We start from the raw sequence: 15,445 nt of genomic DNA, 5'->3' as shown, positions 1-15,445 counted from the left end.
AGTCAGCCAGAACCAGACTGTCAAAAGAAAGAAAAAAGTCCAGGCAGGAAGAAGAAAAGCTCAAGTAATCTTCCACATGCATATACCCTTCTTCTCCTTCACAAAACCTCTTTTTTTGTCCCCAAACATGCCACTCCAATTTTTTTTTTTTTTGGCTGTAAAATATTTTAGGAATAAGTTAAACGTTTGCCTGATTCAGTTAGCATACATTTTCTACATGGTCAAACCTGAAGTATAACTCAAACACATAAATCTTCTAAATAGGTATGATAATGATACAAAAGAATGTTCCTTTTGGATACAAATAAATACAGTAACAACCTCCAATAAGGAAACATTGCAAAAATAAAGATTCATGCAAAAATGGGTACAACTACTGTTTTAAAAATAACTTTAGCAAAAAAAATTCCTAATTCTTGAAATGAAACCCTGCTGAAATTATTAGTTTGCAATACAGTTGTATCTATGTGTTTTGAATTATATTTGCAGTAACAGTTTAATCTTAAATCTTAGAAACTGTCTATATACAACATCTTTGATCAGCATTATGATTTTGTGGTACTTGACAATAAGTTGTCTGGTAAACCTAAGTTCCTGAATGTATTTCACAAGATACCAAAATACTTCAGGATTTTAAATAAGCCTGTGAATCACAGAATCACAGAATCGCTGAGGTTGGAAGGGACCTCTGGAGATCATCTAGTCCAACCCCCCTGCTCAAGCAGGGTCACCTAGAGCACATTGCACAGGATTGCATTCAGGCATGTTTTGAATATCTCCAGAGAAGGAGACTCCACAACCTCTCTGGGCAACCTGTTCCAGTGCTCTGAAACTTTGTGTTTCGTATAACGTATTTCCATTAGCAGTATCTTCTTGTATTTATCCAGAAGACTCCAAAGCTGGCTTTTATGCTGATATCCCAAATAGCGTACCATGTGCTGAAGACTAACCGCATTCCACATGGAAATAGCAATACCAGTCTCCCTGACCTAGCTTTCAGGCAAGACATGAACACACCATGTCCAGCCATTAAGTATAAGAGAGATATATGCAGACTGGTTATTAATGTCTGTCTTATACTGAGTTATTATAATGGATTTCTTGCCCAATCTCTCCTTACAGAATCCATGCATTTCTTTACTTCACATGACTGTAACACTAGTTTTACCTTCCAACTTAAAGACAGTAAAAGTGTTCTAACATCCTTCCCAGATGCTAATTTAATCCTGTAAAAAGTATGCCATCTACTGATGCACTAGCACTATTTACTATGAGTTCCTTCACACAGTCACTGACTAAGGCCAATCTTAGTTGCGAGAGCTGAAAAGAAAAATATTCTAAGAATTTACAAGAATGACAGTGCTCTTGAAGCCAGTGAAATGTGTTTTATTTAAGCCACTGCTAAAACAAGGACAAATTTAGTGCAACCTGGAGTTCATGATCTGAAAACTGAATATACTGTTAAATTACTAAAATAGCAAAACTTATCACCATTATACAGTACAAGACCTTCATATTCATTGAGTACAACTACATAAACATTTATRGTTATTCAAACTGCTTTTGGTATACAACTGCATCACTAACTGGGCTGTGAATTACCGTAACACTGCACAAATAAGCAGCAGTTCCAGCAAATTATAATAGATTTTAGTATTAAATACTATTCAGACATTACAACAGAACCAAGGCCCTCTAAAACTACAACTCCAGCTATACAACAGGAATGTACAAAGATGGTACAAAATAAAGTGACTACAGTGGCTGGGGTCTGTACTTGGCTCTTCAGAGCTCAAGTACAGTAAAAGCTTGACAGTAGTGGCTCTTGCTGAAAAGCTAGAATTCTTACACTAAAATCATTCCTGAAATTTGTATTTTTCTTTGCAAATCACCTGTGTAAAACTAGTTCTTTTTGCGCTGGTAACAGTGTTTACTATGTACTGTATTCCCATCTCCAACAATATGCATCTATTTATAGAAAAGGTCCCATACAAAGTTACATTAGAAAATGTAACATTTAAAATTTGATACTATCTTTGGGAGACCTAATTAGTCTCGGAATGTGTGTGTTTTTTTTAATTTATACAATCTTTTTAATCTCAAGAACAAAGATACTATGCAAATTACATGTAAGTACATGGCCTTAGCTTTTTCACATCCTCATTTTGAGACAGTAGATAGTCCTTAATTTTAGCATATGGTTTTGTTTTGTTTTCATAATGTTAAGGCTTTATGCACACTTTTGTATTATTTATGCACCTCTTTCTCAATGTTTTAAAGTTGTTGTAAATATGGTCACTTTTAGTGCTAATTTACAGAGGGACTATTTTCACAGTGCTTTTTCTACAGAATCTTACAAAGCATATCAAAACACTTCCATCATACAGAATAACAAATGCATTTATGAAGTGTTTCAGAAAAGACTGTTTTTCTTGAACAATATATATTTTCCTCAAACTGGAAATTATATTTCCAAGTCAGGTTTCCCATATAGAAAAATGCAAGATGAGACAAATTCTACTTTATTACGTTTGTTTATAAAGCAGATTTGTCTGGTTTAAACAGACTGAAATTTGGCCCTTCATGTTTTTACAGTTCATCTACATTTCTGTATGTGTTCAGGAGTTTTAAATAAACTCAGTAATGATGTAACTCAAGATTCAGTCCAGCGAAAAATAGCTTTCTTACCAAAGAGGCAGAAAACAACAATTAGATTTAATCAGAATAATGCTTCCCACAAACTACTGCAATTACTAATTTCTAATAATAATTGTGCCAAGCTGGTTTAATGCTTTTCCAATTCTGATACCCAACAGAAAAAAAAAGGCAAAGCCTAAAGAACACAAATTTAAAATGATTTGTGTAGAAAACTACTGTTCTTGAAAGTAAAAATCAAGTATTTTACAACACATTTTTCTCCAGTAAATTTGGAAACTCTGCTACATTCCTCAGAGGCTAATAAACCAAAATTCTTCCTTAATATAACACCAGCAGAGCTACATGATGTATTTTATCCAGTCTGAAAACAACATTCCTTGCGTAAAAAAACAACAACAACAACAAAAAACTCTGAGTATAACTATTGTCTACTTAAGTTTTGATATCATTGTAAGCTTTGGGAATTGCAGAGTCTTCTGCTTTTCTTCAGAAAAGTGATTAAAAAGAAAAACAACATCAACTTTATAAAATCCAACATATCAAATAAATTAGTTAAAAACTGGCTGTTCTTGATTTTTTAAAATTTATAGATAGCTTTGCACATTTATGATGTCTTGAATTTCTCTCTTTTGATTTGGACATGTATAGAAACACTATAGTAATTCCATTTTATCTTCATTTTCTGAAATTCCACTTTGATGGGAATGCAAGGGATGAAAAACCAGAGCAAAGTTCAGCCTTGAGGCACTGTTCTTAATATTTTATGTTCTTGTCACTTAAACTTTAAACTTAAATTTATGTCTGTAAGTACATTATTGCTCTGTTAAAGAGAAGATGTTACAACCAAAAAATGGTTTCAAATTTTTACCTGAAACAAAAGTTGAAATTCAACATTCTCAAAGACTACATCCTTTAAAAGGAAAAGAAAGGAAGATGGAGGATGGAAAACAAATAGGAAAAAAAAAAAGACAGCTTTTGTACAACCCGTCTAAGTTTATTACTAGCCCCATCTTCCAAATACAGAAATTGAGAACTTTTTTTTTCCCCTAGAGCCTCTAAAGATAGCCAAATCCTGGTGCTTAAAATATCATATTGCCTGCAACAAGACAAAATAATCTGTGATGTTTTTCATTCTTTCTTGTCACACAGCATATGTAGGTCTTTCAATCAGGGAAATGATACATAAGGTGAAGTAATAAACTATGAACATAATATAGAATTTTAAGCTAAAGATTTAGGTTATATGTCCATATAGGTGAGATTTCATACATATAGACACATATACAAATGTATACAATGTGTGGACATGTGTACACACACACATGCATTTATAAAAACTTAAAAAAAAATCTTCAATTCAGTTTGAAAGGTGAACTTTGTGAGGTCCAAGGCAGGGTTCCTTTTCAAATCCAGATGACAAAGGAAGGACTAAAACATACCAGGTCCCTGTAAAAATACCTTTACTGAACATTGGGATGCCTTCCTGAAACACAAAGACATTGCAAGGAGAGTGCTATCGAGTTCACCAGTGTGATGTCTCATAGTAATTTTGGGGGTAGGGAGGGGATCAGAATTGTATATATTCCACTAAAATTCATAGATGTAAGGACTCCATTTCTCAGGGGCTGATCCCAAGCCAGGAGACTTGCACACCTATCAACTGTATATTTTTCTTTGAAACAGCCATTAAAATTCTTTTATTCATCCAAAATAAGTGAGACTCCATGATTCTCTTGCAAGTGATATGAAAACTCATACAAGCTGGCAACATGGTAAGTACCAGCAAGTGCCTTTTTCTCTCAAAGGATGTATTAAAAAAAATAAATAAATAAAAATCCAAAAGCACTTTCAGACCATAGGATATGTAAAGATCCAGATTTCCCCTCCAATGGAAATGCAAGTCAGCAGCACTGGTACAAAACCTTAGATCAGACTGCTAAAAAGACTTGATTAAAAGTGCCTTAAAGAAAATAGCAAAGGTAGTTAAGAAAAATAAAAAAAACAATTTGCAGCAATTTTCTTCTTTATGTCTTAACTAACTTTCTCTCTTCACTAACTCTGAAGTGCTTATGGAGTAACAAAGTTATCTTTTCAGTGAAGAAAATTTATATATGGATGCAAAGAAAAATAAGTAGACTGGTCAAAAGATGGCCAAAATTTAATAAGAAGAAAAAGCTGTTTGCTACTTTTAACCTATCAGTGTGTGAGACAAACACACAAGTTCTTCAGACAAAATTAACGTCATAGAAGTACTTACACACAAAAAGCTTTAGTAAGGAAAAGAAAAAAGMGATTTAAATTTGATAGGCAAGCTTTGGCAAACCTTGCTGAAGAAGATTTCAGAAGTTATCTTCAGCTACCCACTCTGCCCTGCTGCCAGTAGTTATCCTTCTACAGAAGTCAAGAGAAGGGAACACATACTTGAACCTCAATGATTTTAATGCAAAATCGCACAAAGTTAAACTTGATAAAGGCAGCTATGAAGCTAGTATTAAGAGGCTCCTTGGGCACTGTCACAGTTTTCCTCCTGCCAATGCTGCCCATGGGCATGTAACACCTGGCAAAGAGCGGTAATTTCTTTAGGGTCTGCAGCAAGATTTTCCAGAACTCTCCATCAGTGTTCTTAGTCTCACTGTGAATTTAGCACGCCTTGAAGCAGGAAAGAGCTACCCTGGCACAGAGGAAATCCTGAATATCACGCTGTCACCTCTGAACTACTAGCACAGATGATCTATATTTTCATAAACTATTTCAATGGTCCGAACACAGCAGTAAATACAAGTTATGTGTGGGTGGACAACACCGATTATGGACTGGATAAACACATCATGTACACAGTATCACAAAGCACAGCACAGCTATCTTGACTTTCACCTCAAAGTCTTTTAAATGCTGACAATTACTAGAACATTCATCAGTTAAATTTTACATTACATATCTGGGTTCTTCTTGTCTTCTTTTAAAAGGGGAATGAAGCAAAGAATGTTGCATCTTTGGATTTTTCAGACATTTTCCAGAAGCCAACCAACCAAAGACTTATTTAGGACTTGTTCTCCATCAGATGCCTTCTCTATTATTTCACAGTACTTCAGCACTGCTTGCAAGAGATCTCCCACTTTCCAATCACTTTCTCGCAGTCTTCTGGAAAGCTAAAGGAGAGATGGGGGAACACAAAACAAAATATTTGTACTAGCACATCCTAATTAGAAGTTTTAGAAGTTATTCTTGAAACATTAGCTCATAAGAGAATAACTGTAAAGAGTTAATCATTAATCCCACAGCTATAAAAACAAAAACTTCCTCAAGGATCAAGCACTTCTCTTCAGGGCAGTTTTCACAGAAATTTCTTCTGGAGGGAGTGACATTTTCAAATGATGTGGTGCCACAGGTATGAGGGCTGTGGTTCATCAAGACTGCAGAAAACAGGAAATTCTGAACACAAGATTAAGACATTCGCTACCGCTCCCATCCCAATAATGCACATATAAAAAGACAAAACTCAGTCTTAATAAAAGGATGTGGATTTTGCTTTCACAACATATAGTGTGGTTTGGGTGGCACAGATGCTACCCTCAAAGGAAACAGTGTCTTCAGAGTTAGGAAATTATAGCGTCTTAGGAGAGAGGAAAAGGTGAGGATTAAGTTAAACTACCACTTGGAAGCAGAGGTCAGCGTAGCTGAAAACAATTTTTCCCCCGGGGTCCATGCAAGAAACTTTCCTTGATTACATGTCAAGATCAGCTATATACAGAAGAAAGCCTACCCTAAGACATAGATGAATTTGCCATTTTGCTTAAGAGTGAAAACTTCTAGTTTAAAAAAAAAAAAAATCATTCTGGGCAGCTTTCTGAATAACTGTCAAAGCTGCATTTAATAGATAATTTACACAACATTTACCCTACTTATTTTTGGAACTGTAGATTTTCTTTCTTTCTTTTTTTTTTTTTTTAATAGCCTTCATCATGATATCCTATATTAAGTTAAAAAAAATCCCAAAGAAAGTTCAGTAAAATAGATCCCACATCTACCAAACAAAGAATTCCTAAGGATTCTTACTCCTAGAAAATATGTGTAAACAGCAATTAACTTCTTATAGGACATACTTGAACAAGCAAAAAAACCCAGACATCTAATCTTATACACAATATATCCTCAATATTGAAACTTTTCAGTGAAGAAGCCCATATATATTTTACATAAGCATATCCCGAAGACAACTGAAATCTGAAATTGTTTCTTTGAAATATTTGTGAAATTTAAAATATACCACAGGAGACAGAAGTTTCATTGTCTACAACATAGCTATTTTGTAAAGGGTGATTTTTGGTTTATAAGAAAATGGCAGTTAGTCTTATGACAAAGAAGTTTGGCTAATGTCCAAAGACCTGTTTAGTCAAATACAGTGTAAAGTTTCTGTCTACTTTTCAAATCACATTAGAAAAAGATACCATCATGTTAAGATACACAGATCTGGCTTCACTAATCTTGGTTTTAATTTAGAGTTCAAGGATCAACCCCATCATTTCTTTTTCTGATTGATCCGTTTCCTACTGTCAGACAAGTGAAATATTGAAGTTTATTCAAAATAGAAACCAGAAATTCTAAAATAACTAGATATGATCTGATTAAAAATTTAATATGTATGTATATCTATACACTTATATTTATTTTAATCCAGGCACTTGCATATCCAAGCTGCCAGGATTCGTGAAAGAGTCAAGAACCATCTATTTACAAGCCTCTTGTTTTAGCTCCTAATCAATGTATTTCACTTCATACATTAGGATTCATGTTATGCTCAGCAAGGCAGAAAGAAGTTGAATACCCGAGTAAGACTTCATACTGAGTTTCAGCAATTAGTACATTGCCTGATATATGCTAGGAGTACTTTTGTCCTTTAGAGAGCAACACCGCATCAGAGGCTTGTTATCATACTGTGATCAGCTAGCGTAAGCTTTTCTTCTCTTTTGGAACCTTCTGACTGCTTACAGTGAAAATTCTTGCTTTCAATGGGATCTCAAGCCCAGACTCATTCCCCACATTGCTTAGGCACCTTATCAAAGCACCTATGAGATGATCTAAAAAATCCTTTAGTTGGAGAGAGAGATCAGCATCTATAAAGGTCAATTAAGTTTTCTGTTAGGCTGCAGCGCCCTCTGGAGGTGCCTGTCTTTACTCCTTAAGGAACTGAGGATGACTATTTCTAATTTAAGAATCTCAATTTGGCCAGAATTCACTGGGCTCAGTCTGGGACTAGCTGCAAGACTTCTTATTTTGTACTACTCAGTATCTCACTTTTATTAATACAATCCTGAAAGAACAGTCTATTTTCAAAATAACCTCCCTATTAAATTACAAAAATCCTTTCAGAAAGTCCTCATTCTTTAAACTTTAAATCTGATGATTTGTTTTTACATTCTTACTTAAAAAAAAAAAAAAAAACACCTATGTATGTCCTAATTTTCCTATACTAGGTCATTCAAACAGAAATAGTGTTCCGAAACCTGTGTATTTTGCTTCAAACCCCAAGAAATGGTAAGAGATGTGGAGTCAGACTAACACGACAGGTGAAGTTCTGGTGTTTGGCAATTTTTAGGCATAAACTCCACAAAGCGGACAAGGACACAAATCTGCAAAGAGACAGTATTACACATTCTGATCGGGAAATCAGATAGAATCAAAACAGGTAATCCTTCCCTGCCCCCAAAAGGGAACAGGATTTGAATTCATTTTAAAATAACTGCATTTGGAGAACTAAAATAATAATAATAATAAAAATAAAATATCAATATATAAAACCAAGAGAATCAATTTATTACTTAACATTTTCCAGACTGCATGACTACTGCCTGCCTGAAGGTCTTATGTTTTATCTTTAGCTGTCAACTAAGTATCAATTTATGACTGAAGTCAAAGTATCAAGTAGAAAAATATTACAATTTTTAGGAGTGCATGCACACTAGACACTTCTATTTTCCAGAGTGCTCTTCTCAGTATATTCTCTTATTAGGGTAGCTAGAAACAATTTAAAATACATACGTAGCTAACAGCATCTGTTCCAAGTATCTTTAGGCAGATTCAAATAGTAGCATCCCAACTGCAAAATCTAATGAAGTCAGACCTGGCAAAAGAATTAGAGACTGGGGGGGGGGCACCTGCCATCTATTTTTTGTCTAACGTGCTATATATACACTGCAAGATCAGCTACAGGTCACAAGAAAGTTTACTGCTAACACTTATGGGTCCTAACACTCTTCTACCTGAGTGTTTGCAATATTGCAATTCACACAGAGCAAGTACCAAATGGACAGATCTACAGATGAAGACAAAACCAGACTCACAAGGAGAATTAGTGTAATCGCTAAGCAAGACTCATTCATATMAAAAGAAGAACTGAAATGGACTTCAGAGACCTCTTGGTCAGGTATATAAGAACAGAAAAGTGAAGCATTTTCTTCCTTATGTTAGACTCTTACAAACTGTAACAGAGAAGTAATATGAAAAGAAGGATTAAGTCCAATAATTCCAAATAAAACCAGAAATGGAAAAAAAAAAAGTGTTCTCAACAAATTGCCTTATAGTTTAGGAAGGCAAGAATAACACCACACCACAGATATTTCTAAATCAAACACATACCGATCTCCAGAAAAGAAGAACAGAGGGACATATTTCAACTTGCCTAAAAATATTTCCCAGTTTTCTGGGCTACTTTAAAATAGAATAAATTAAATAAGACTTCCTACTCTTAGGTTTGAGTATATACAGTTACACAAAAGAAATCCAAAACTAGCATTATTTTCTGGGCTCTCTACAGCCAAAAAGGGAGAAGGCACTCTTAGGGCAACTCAGCCCAGGTAAGATCCAAACTGACCTCCAGAGATACCTTTCACACTCTATTAACACAAGTCTACAGTAACTAAGTACCTTCGGTGCGCACATTCGCTTAATTAAACTTTATGTTTAGTAATACTGACTTCTTCCCTGTCGCTCCTAGAATAATGATTCAAGCTTTGGAAAGCACCTAACTGAAGTCTCAAAACTAATTTGCTGAACTGAAAGCAAGTTCTTGCTTCCTTAGATACTAATAAACGCCTCAAATCATTTTTGTCAAGATCTTTGTTGTAAAACGCGTACTAATGGCATCACATTAAAAAGTCTCCTTTACCCTTTTTCATTTGTTAACACATCACAATATAGTATCTGACAAATTATCATCCCTAGCAATCTCATACTCAGAGGCAATGTCCACATATCTGTTATTCTAGTCTTTTAGTAGCTAGGTATAAAATCATATTTCACAGGCTTACTGAAAACCAGAATGCCATTTGCAAAAGTGAAGAGCCATAAAGGTAGAAGATTCAGAAGAGGTTAAATATAATAAATGCCAGATTATTATGTGCAGCTTGGTGTATAGTCACATAAAGGAGCGAGTTCTACAATTTTACAGGAATAAAAAGTTTCTATTCTGTATTTGTGATAGAAATAACTCCAAGTCAGTTTGTATGATAAAATTTTGGCTCTTCCCTAAGTGACACAAATTGCTGAAACCTCTTTGACTTCTTTTAAGCTCCACTTTCTCTTTCATCATATATTAAATTCAATCTATAAAGCCAAAATAAACATTCCTAAAAATAGTTTTTCGAGCCTTCATTCTTAATAGTTCTGGTTGAAATTGCTTCCAGAATAAAAACATACTTCTAATTAAATTTGATTAGAAGCTAAAATTTATTCTGATAAGAAAATGTGTATTTGCTAGCAAAAAAACCTTGAAACAGAACATCAGAATATTAAGTTAAAAATTCACTTGCATGAGCAAGTTCTCAGAAACGACAAGATTCAATTTATAGACAATTAAAGCAAACACTAAGTAAACAGTGCTTCAAAGAAATACATTTTTTCACTAAACAAGAACATCATAATTGTATCTTTTTTGGAGTAAGCCAAAGAAAACAAGTTGTGAAACAAGATATAAAAATATACTGTTAACTCGGCTTTAACTAACACTATTTACAGCACATGCACAGACTAACAGGCTGTTCTACTCTGACATCTCAGGATTTAAATAATGTTTTTTCTCAAAAGCAAATTTTTCCTTATTATTGTGTGGCAAATATAGTAGAAATAGCTGATGTATCAGAGCAAATCAAAATTAAGGTAAAATTACAATAGCAAATCCTTCTCCCCCCACCACCCCAAACCCCAAATACTTACAAAGACAAATTCCCTTGTAGCAGTGTCATGAAAATGAAGGTCAGACACCTCTGTTTCAGAAGCTGCCAGCCACTGGAGCGCTGCTCTGAGCTGGGGATCCACTATATTTGGTTCCAGATCAATATTCACTATTGCTAATGTCTTTCTTATTTGCTCCATACCTAACATTAAAAATAAAATGTTCAAATCTACAGGTCCAAACTGTCTTAAAAGAATTGCTATGCATCACTATTAGATTATATTATCTTAAATATTTCATTTTAGTGTATATAGATAATGAATGGCAAAAAACATCTGGGTCTGAAATGTTCTGTTCTTCTGGGATAAACTCTTCTTGCACATTTGCAGCTGAACGTAAACATATCTGAAGATTAAAAAGCATCTGAACTTTAATGCAAGATTCCAAGTGATAAGGACTTTTAAACAGTCTTTCATAATCCATTCAAACAGCAATGGGCTCTTACACTGTGCTTCAAGCAGTCATTTCAGTTTCAATCTGCTGTTTTTTGCAATGCCTTCATCTACTAAATTTAATAATGTCTGTGTTTCAGAATTCTTTCCTGTACAGGCAACAGACTGGTCAGGCTGCCTCTGTTTTTCCAAAATACAGTGCTGTTGTTTACTGAGGCCTATCCAATTTTTCAACACTTCCTTTACAGCATGAGTTCCAGAAATGAACACAGTATTCAAAGAGCAGTTGCATGAATAACAAAAAACAGCTACAGCATCATCATCTTCTGTTCTCAGTCTGCATTTCTTATCCAGATATCACAGTAGTCCTCTGTCACACTGTCATAACCAACTAAGCATATGTGTAGGGCTCTCCAAGTTCTTCCTGAAGTCAACACTTACAGAATGAAGGCAGTAGTCTAGAAGTATGACTTAACTTTTTAGAGAGACAGAATATATTTGAAATAAAAACATGTATTAATGTGCAGTTTACCTTAATCTCACTACTCTTCCAATCAACCTTATAAAATTCAAGTACATAAGGTATACATTCCTACCTGCCAAAGATAAGCAAGAAAAAACAGATCTCCCCAGGAAGAAAAGGGTGAGAGAATTTACCTAGTGAACTGTCAAAACAAGAGTGCTTTTGGTGGAAGACAGAGTATTTGTCTAGAGCCCCAAAATCTAATATATTATAGAAGAATAAACCAATTATAAAAAAATTAGCAACACTTACTGGATGGAAAGCATTGTGGTAATGTATCTATATAATCACTGGAAAAATGTGATACGTTTTTCAGTTTTACAAAATAGTTATGCATTTGGGAATAACAAGGCTTTGTCTCAAATTATTTGCTGAACAAGGTGCAGTTACTTGAGAGTAAACCAAACTAGCTACTGACATAACCAGATCTTCCAAATGTACAGCACCATATACGAAGGTTTTCTACTCAGAACGCAATTTAAATGGTCCTATGACAAAAGTTATCTGAAATAATCTTCTCAAATGAATAGTGAGATGGTGAAGCAGTTAAACTTTATAACTTCACTAGAAATGTTTTGCAAGAAATCCACAATACAGTAGGAAGCAGTCTGTTGCACTCCAGGAGACACTTTACTTGTGTAAAAAAATAAATTCAAGCACAATTGTACTCAAACAATTTAAGTGCATTCAAAATCCTAGAAATGTTTCAAGTCAACAACAACCAACAGAAAGCAACATTATACTGAAAACCTAAATGAAATCTACAGAGCAAAAATCATGTTTATTATAATTATTTTTAGTGGATAAAGAAAGATATTTAATAATTTAGTTATTCTTTAGTATAAATATATTTACTCATGTATCCTCACAAACCCCTAATGGCCAGTCAGATTGGATTACAAAATTTAAGTGTGGTTCAAATTCCATACACTCTTCCAGGAGTTAAAAATAGTTTTGATGTAGGCAGAAAAATGTATTTGAAGATGTGCAAAAAGACTTAATTTCCTCTATAAGTAGGTAAAGGAGGTTTCTTGAAACTCTGATATTTCGCCTTCAGAATATACCCAACACAAAGAACAGCTCTGTTACAAATTGGTCTAACATCAGCTCATATTTAAACCAAACTCATGCTGAGAGGCCAAGACATAAACAAGGCACTGCCTATTCAGCCTGTCCTCATTTGAGGCAACAACCTTTCGCAGTTCACTCTTAGGCTGGAACCCACACGGAGTTCCTCTTAAAACCAGCAGGCTGTCAAAAGCTTCTGGACAGAATCTATTTTACATTACGCTGAAAAGAAACAGTATAACAAAAATACTGAACCCAAGCATTCTCATTTGTTCCTCATGACTGCTCTTACCAAGGTAAATATGGCCAATTATAACATGTTCTTTAGTGCCTTGAGAATAGTCATGCAGACGTGTTGCCATGGCTCGTATTGAATATTTTCCAAAGAGATTATTCCATACATATAAATTCACACTTTCAACAAGCCGGTCAGCATTCACTACCTTAACATTAAGAACGTGTTAGCTGAGCATCAGACTGACRAGCATTTCCCATAGGCTGTATTCAGAGTATTAAGAAGCGTTCATAGGGTATTAATATAAGAATGTCTTCTGACTCTTGATTGACATGAATTATAATGAATAAGGATAATACAGTTACCACCTTGTTTTGTAGACTAAGAATCAAGAAAAATAATTAGTGTAGAGTACACAAGTCAAGAACAGCAGCCTATGTTGGAATTAATACTACCTTCTACAGCATCCTTGGAGTCTTCATCTTTATCTTCTGTTCCATCACTATTTTAAAAGTAAAACAAAAAATTTAATACAATCCACTATATGCACAATAAGTGTAATCAATCCCAAGTTGTTAATCAGTAAAGGACATGAAGACCATAAAAGAATTAAGGAATGACCATGAAAAGAAGCTTTGCTTCTCACACCATTTCATGTTGTAAGTGGACTTGTCAATAAGTTTACAATATTTGCTCTTCAGGGAAGAAAGGGGAGGAGAGAAACAGGAGAAGAGTGTTAAGAAGATATTATAACATGAAGACATTTTAAAATAAGACAAAGCCCTTGTTTTTAAATTAAGGGGGACAGTTTAGTTTTGCTTCACATGTGAAAGGATTGAGCAGTCTTGGGTCACAATTATGAATAGCTAGAGGTTATTCAAAGCTGTATGACATGTGTTCTACAAAATCAACTACCAAGCAATTTTGAAAGTTTTCACAAGCTAAAGGAAAATAAAAACAGAAATCCCATAGGAAGCAGGCTCTAGTTTGCATGAAAAAGTAAATCTAAAGACTTGTAAAATCGCAAGCAGGAACATGCATGAAAGGGACCTATTGTTTTGCAAGCAGAACAGGCAACATCAGTTTAGCACAGCAGAATTTATCCAATCAGTATGGATTAATTAATGAAAAAATCATATTGTGATTAAATGAGAGGAGTGTGAATAATGTATCAGCATAAAAATGCACTGTATTCTTGTCTTCAAAAAAAATGATTTCATGCATTAATTATGAGGAATCCATCTGGTTTATATTTCTGGACTCAACCAACCTGTCTGATGTTGGAAAGGATAAATTCTCCTCATACATATCCCCTTCTAAACCAAGACTGCTCCAGCTACTGCTGTTACCATTACTGCCAGGAGAAGAAGAGAACACAGCTGAACTAGAAAAGAACAATAGCTCAAACTAGAACCTTCGTTTTCCTCAGAGTTGTTTTGTCAAGATATTTAATGCTAGAGCACTGAAACTTCCTAAATGGGTTTGCTGGAACAGAGTACAAACATGACTGTCAGTGCTATTCAGAGCAGCAGTTTGCACAATAATGCAAAACTGGTAAGTTCTGTATACCAGTCAAAGTATTAATTTGTACTCATTAATTTTCTAGATCAGTGCTAACAGTAATTCTGTCCTCAGGCCTAAGCACACAGCTTTTTATTTATACAGGCTCAACAATTTCAACAGGATTACTCACAGGAATATGGATTACAAATATAGTATTTGCTTAAAGACTAGCCAAGAGTTCATGAAATTATATATTGTGAAGACAACTACACAAAGAAAATCCTTCTCTATCTCATTCCAAAAACCAAGCAGTGATCTACAGCAGCCTGATGAGCAGGAAATACTTAGGGCAAGGAAAAAAAAAAAACAAAAAAACCCACACCCCAAACCCCCAAAAGATACTTCTTAAAACAAAAATCTGAATATTCTTCTTAAAGCTTTTTAAAAAAAACTTTGCTATAAATCAGTGAAAACAAGACTAAAAAGATTAACTCGCTCACAGTTCACAACCATACTGCATTTATTCCACAACTATGCTCAAATCAATGCGAAGAACTGAAAACTTGAACATGTCCTTATACTGGTATATTCTAAGCATTAAAATTTACAGAGAATATGGGGCCTGTGCTTATGTACAAATCTGAGCTGCTCACATGATTAAAACTCCCTTTCCTTGATTTGATACCACCCCCAGAGCATGGCTGGAAGCCTTCCAAGAATAAGATGTCAAGAGAACAGAACCAGCGTTCTTGGAGAAGGCTATATTGTCCATGGATGGTATGACAAGCCATGAAGCAACTCCAGAGAACAGCTGCTGCAAGAAGATGCTTTTAGTT

The 15,445-nt window shown here is 34.6% G+C and overlaps 1 protein-coding gene across 5 annotated transcripts in view; it reads right to left on the bottom strand.

The window, feature by feature from the left end:
• Positions 1–1,370: 1,370 nt before the first annotated feature.
• Positions 1,371–15,445, bottom strand: part of AKAP11 (A-kinase anchoring protein 11) — a 44,884-nt gene continuing 30,809 nt past the window's right edge. For 3 of the 5 annotated variants that reach the window (XM_026058938.1, XM_026058940.1, XM_026058939.1), the window contains 3 exons: positions 13,562–13,608; positions 10,870–11,030; positions 1,371–5,807 (listed from right to left, as the gene is read on the bottom strand). In XM_026058938.1, the coding sequence (XP_025914723.1) occupies positions 5,661–5,807; positions 10,870–11,030; positions 13,562–13,608 (355 nt within the window). In that variant the 3' untranslated portion in view covers positions 1,371–5,660. Of the gene's footprint in view, positions 5,808–10,869; positions 11,031–13,561; positions 13,609–14,376; positions 14,491–15,445 lie in introns of all 5 variants that reach the window. The other 2 variants (XM_026058943.1, XM_026058942.1) reach the window with 2 other exon arrangements.

The sequence above is a fragment of the Apteryx rowi genome, unplaced genomic scaffold (genome assembly GCF_003343035.1).
Source record: "Apteryx rowi isolate R43461 unplaced genomic scaffold, aptRow1 scaffold_150, whole genome shotgun sequence".
Taxonomy (NCBI): Eukaryota; Metazoa; Chordata; class Aves; order Apterygiformes; family Apterygidae; genus Apteryx; species Apteryx rowi.
The sequence above is the reverse complement of the archived record's forward strand: the minus strand, read 5'-3'. Positions and strand labels throughout refer to the sequence as shown.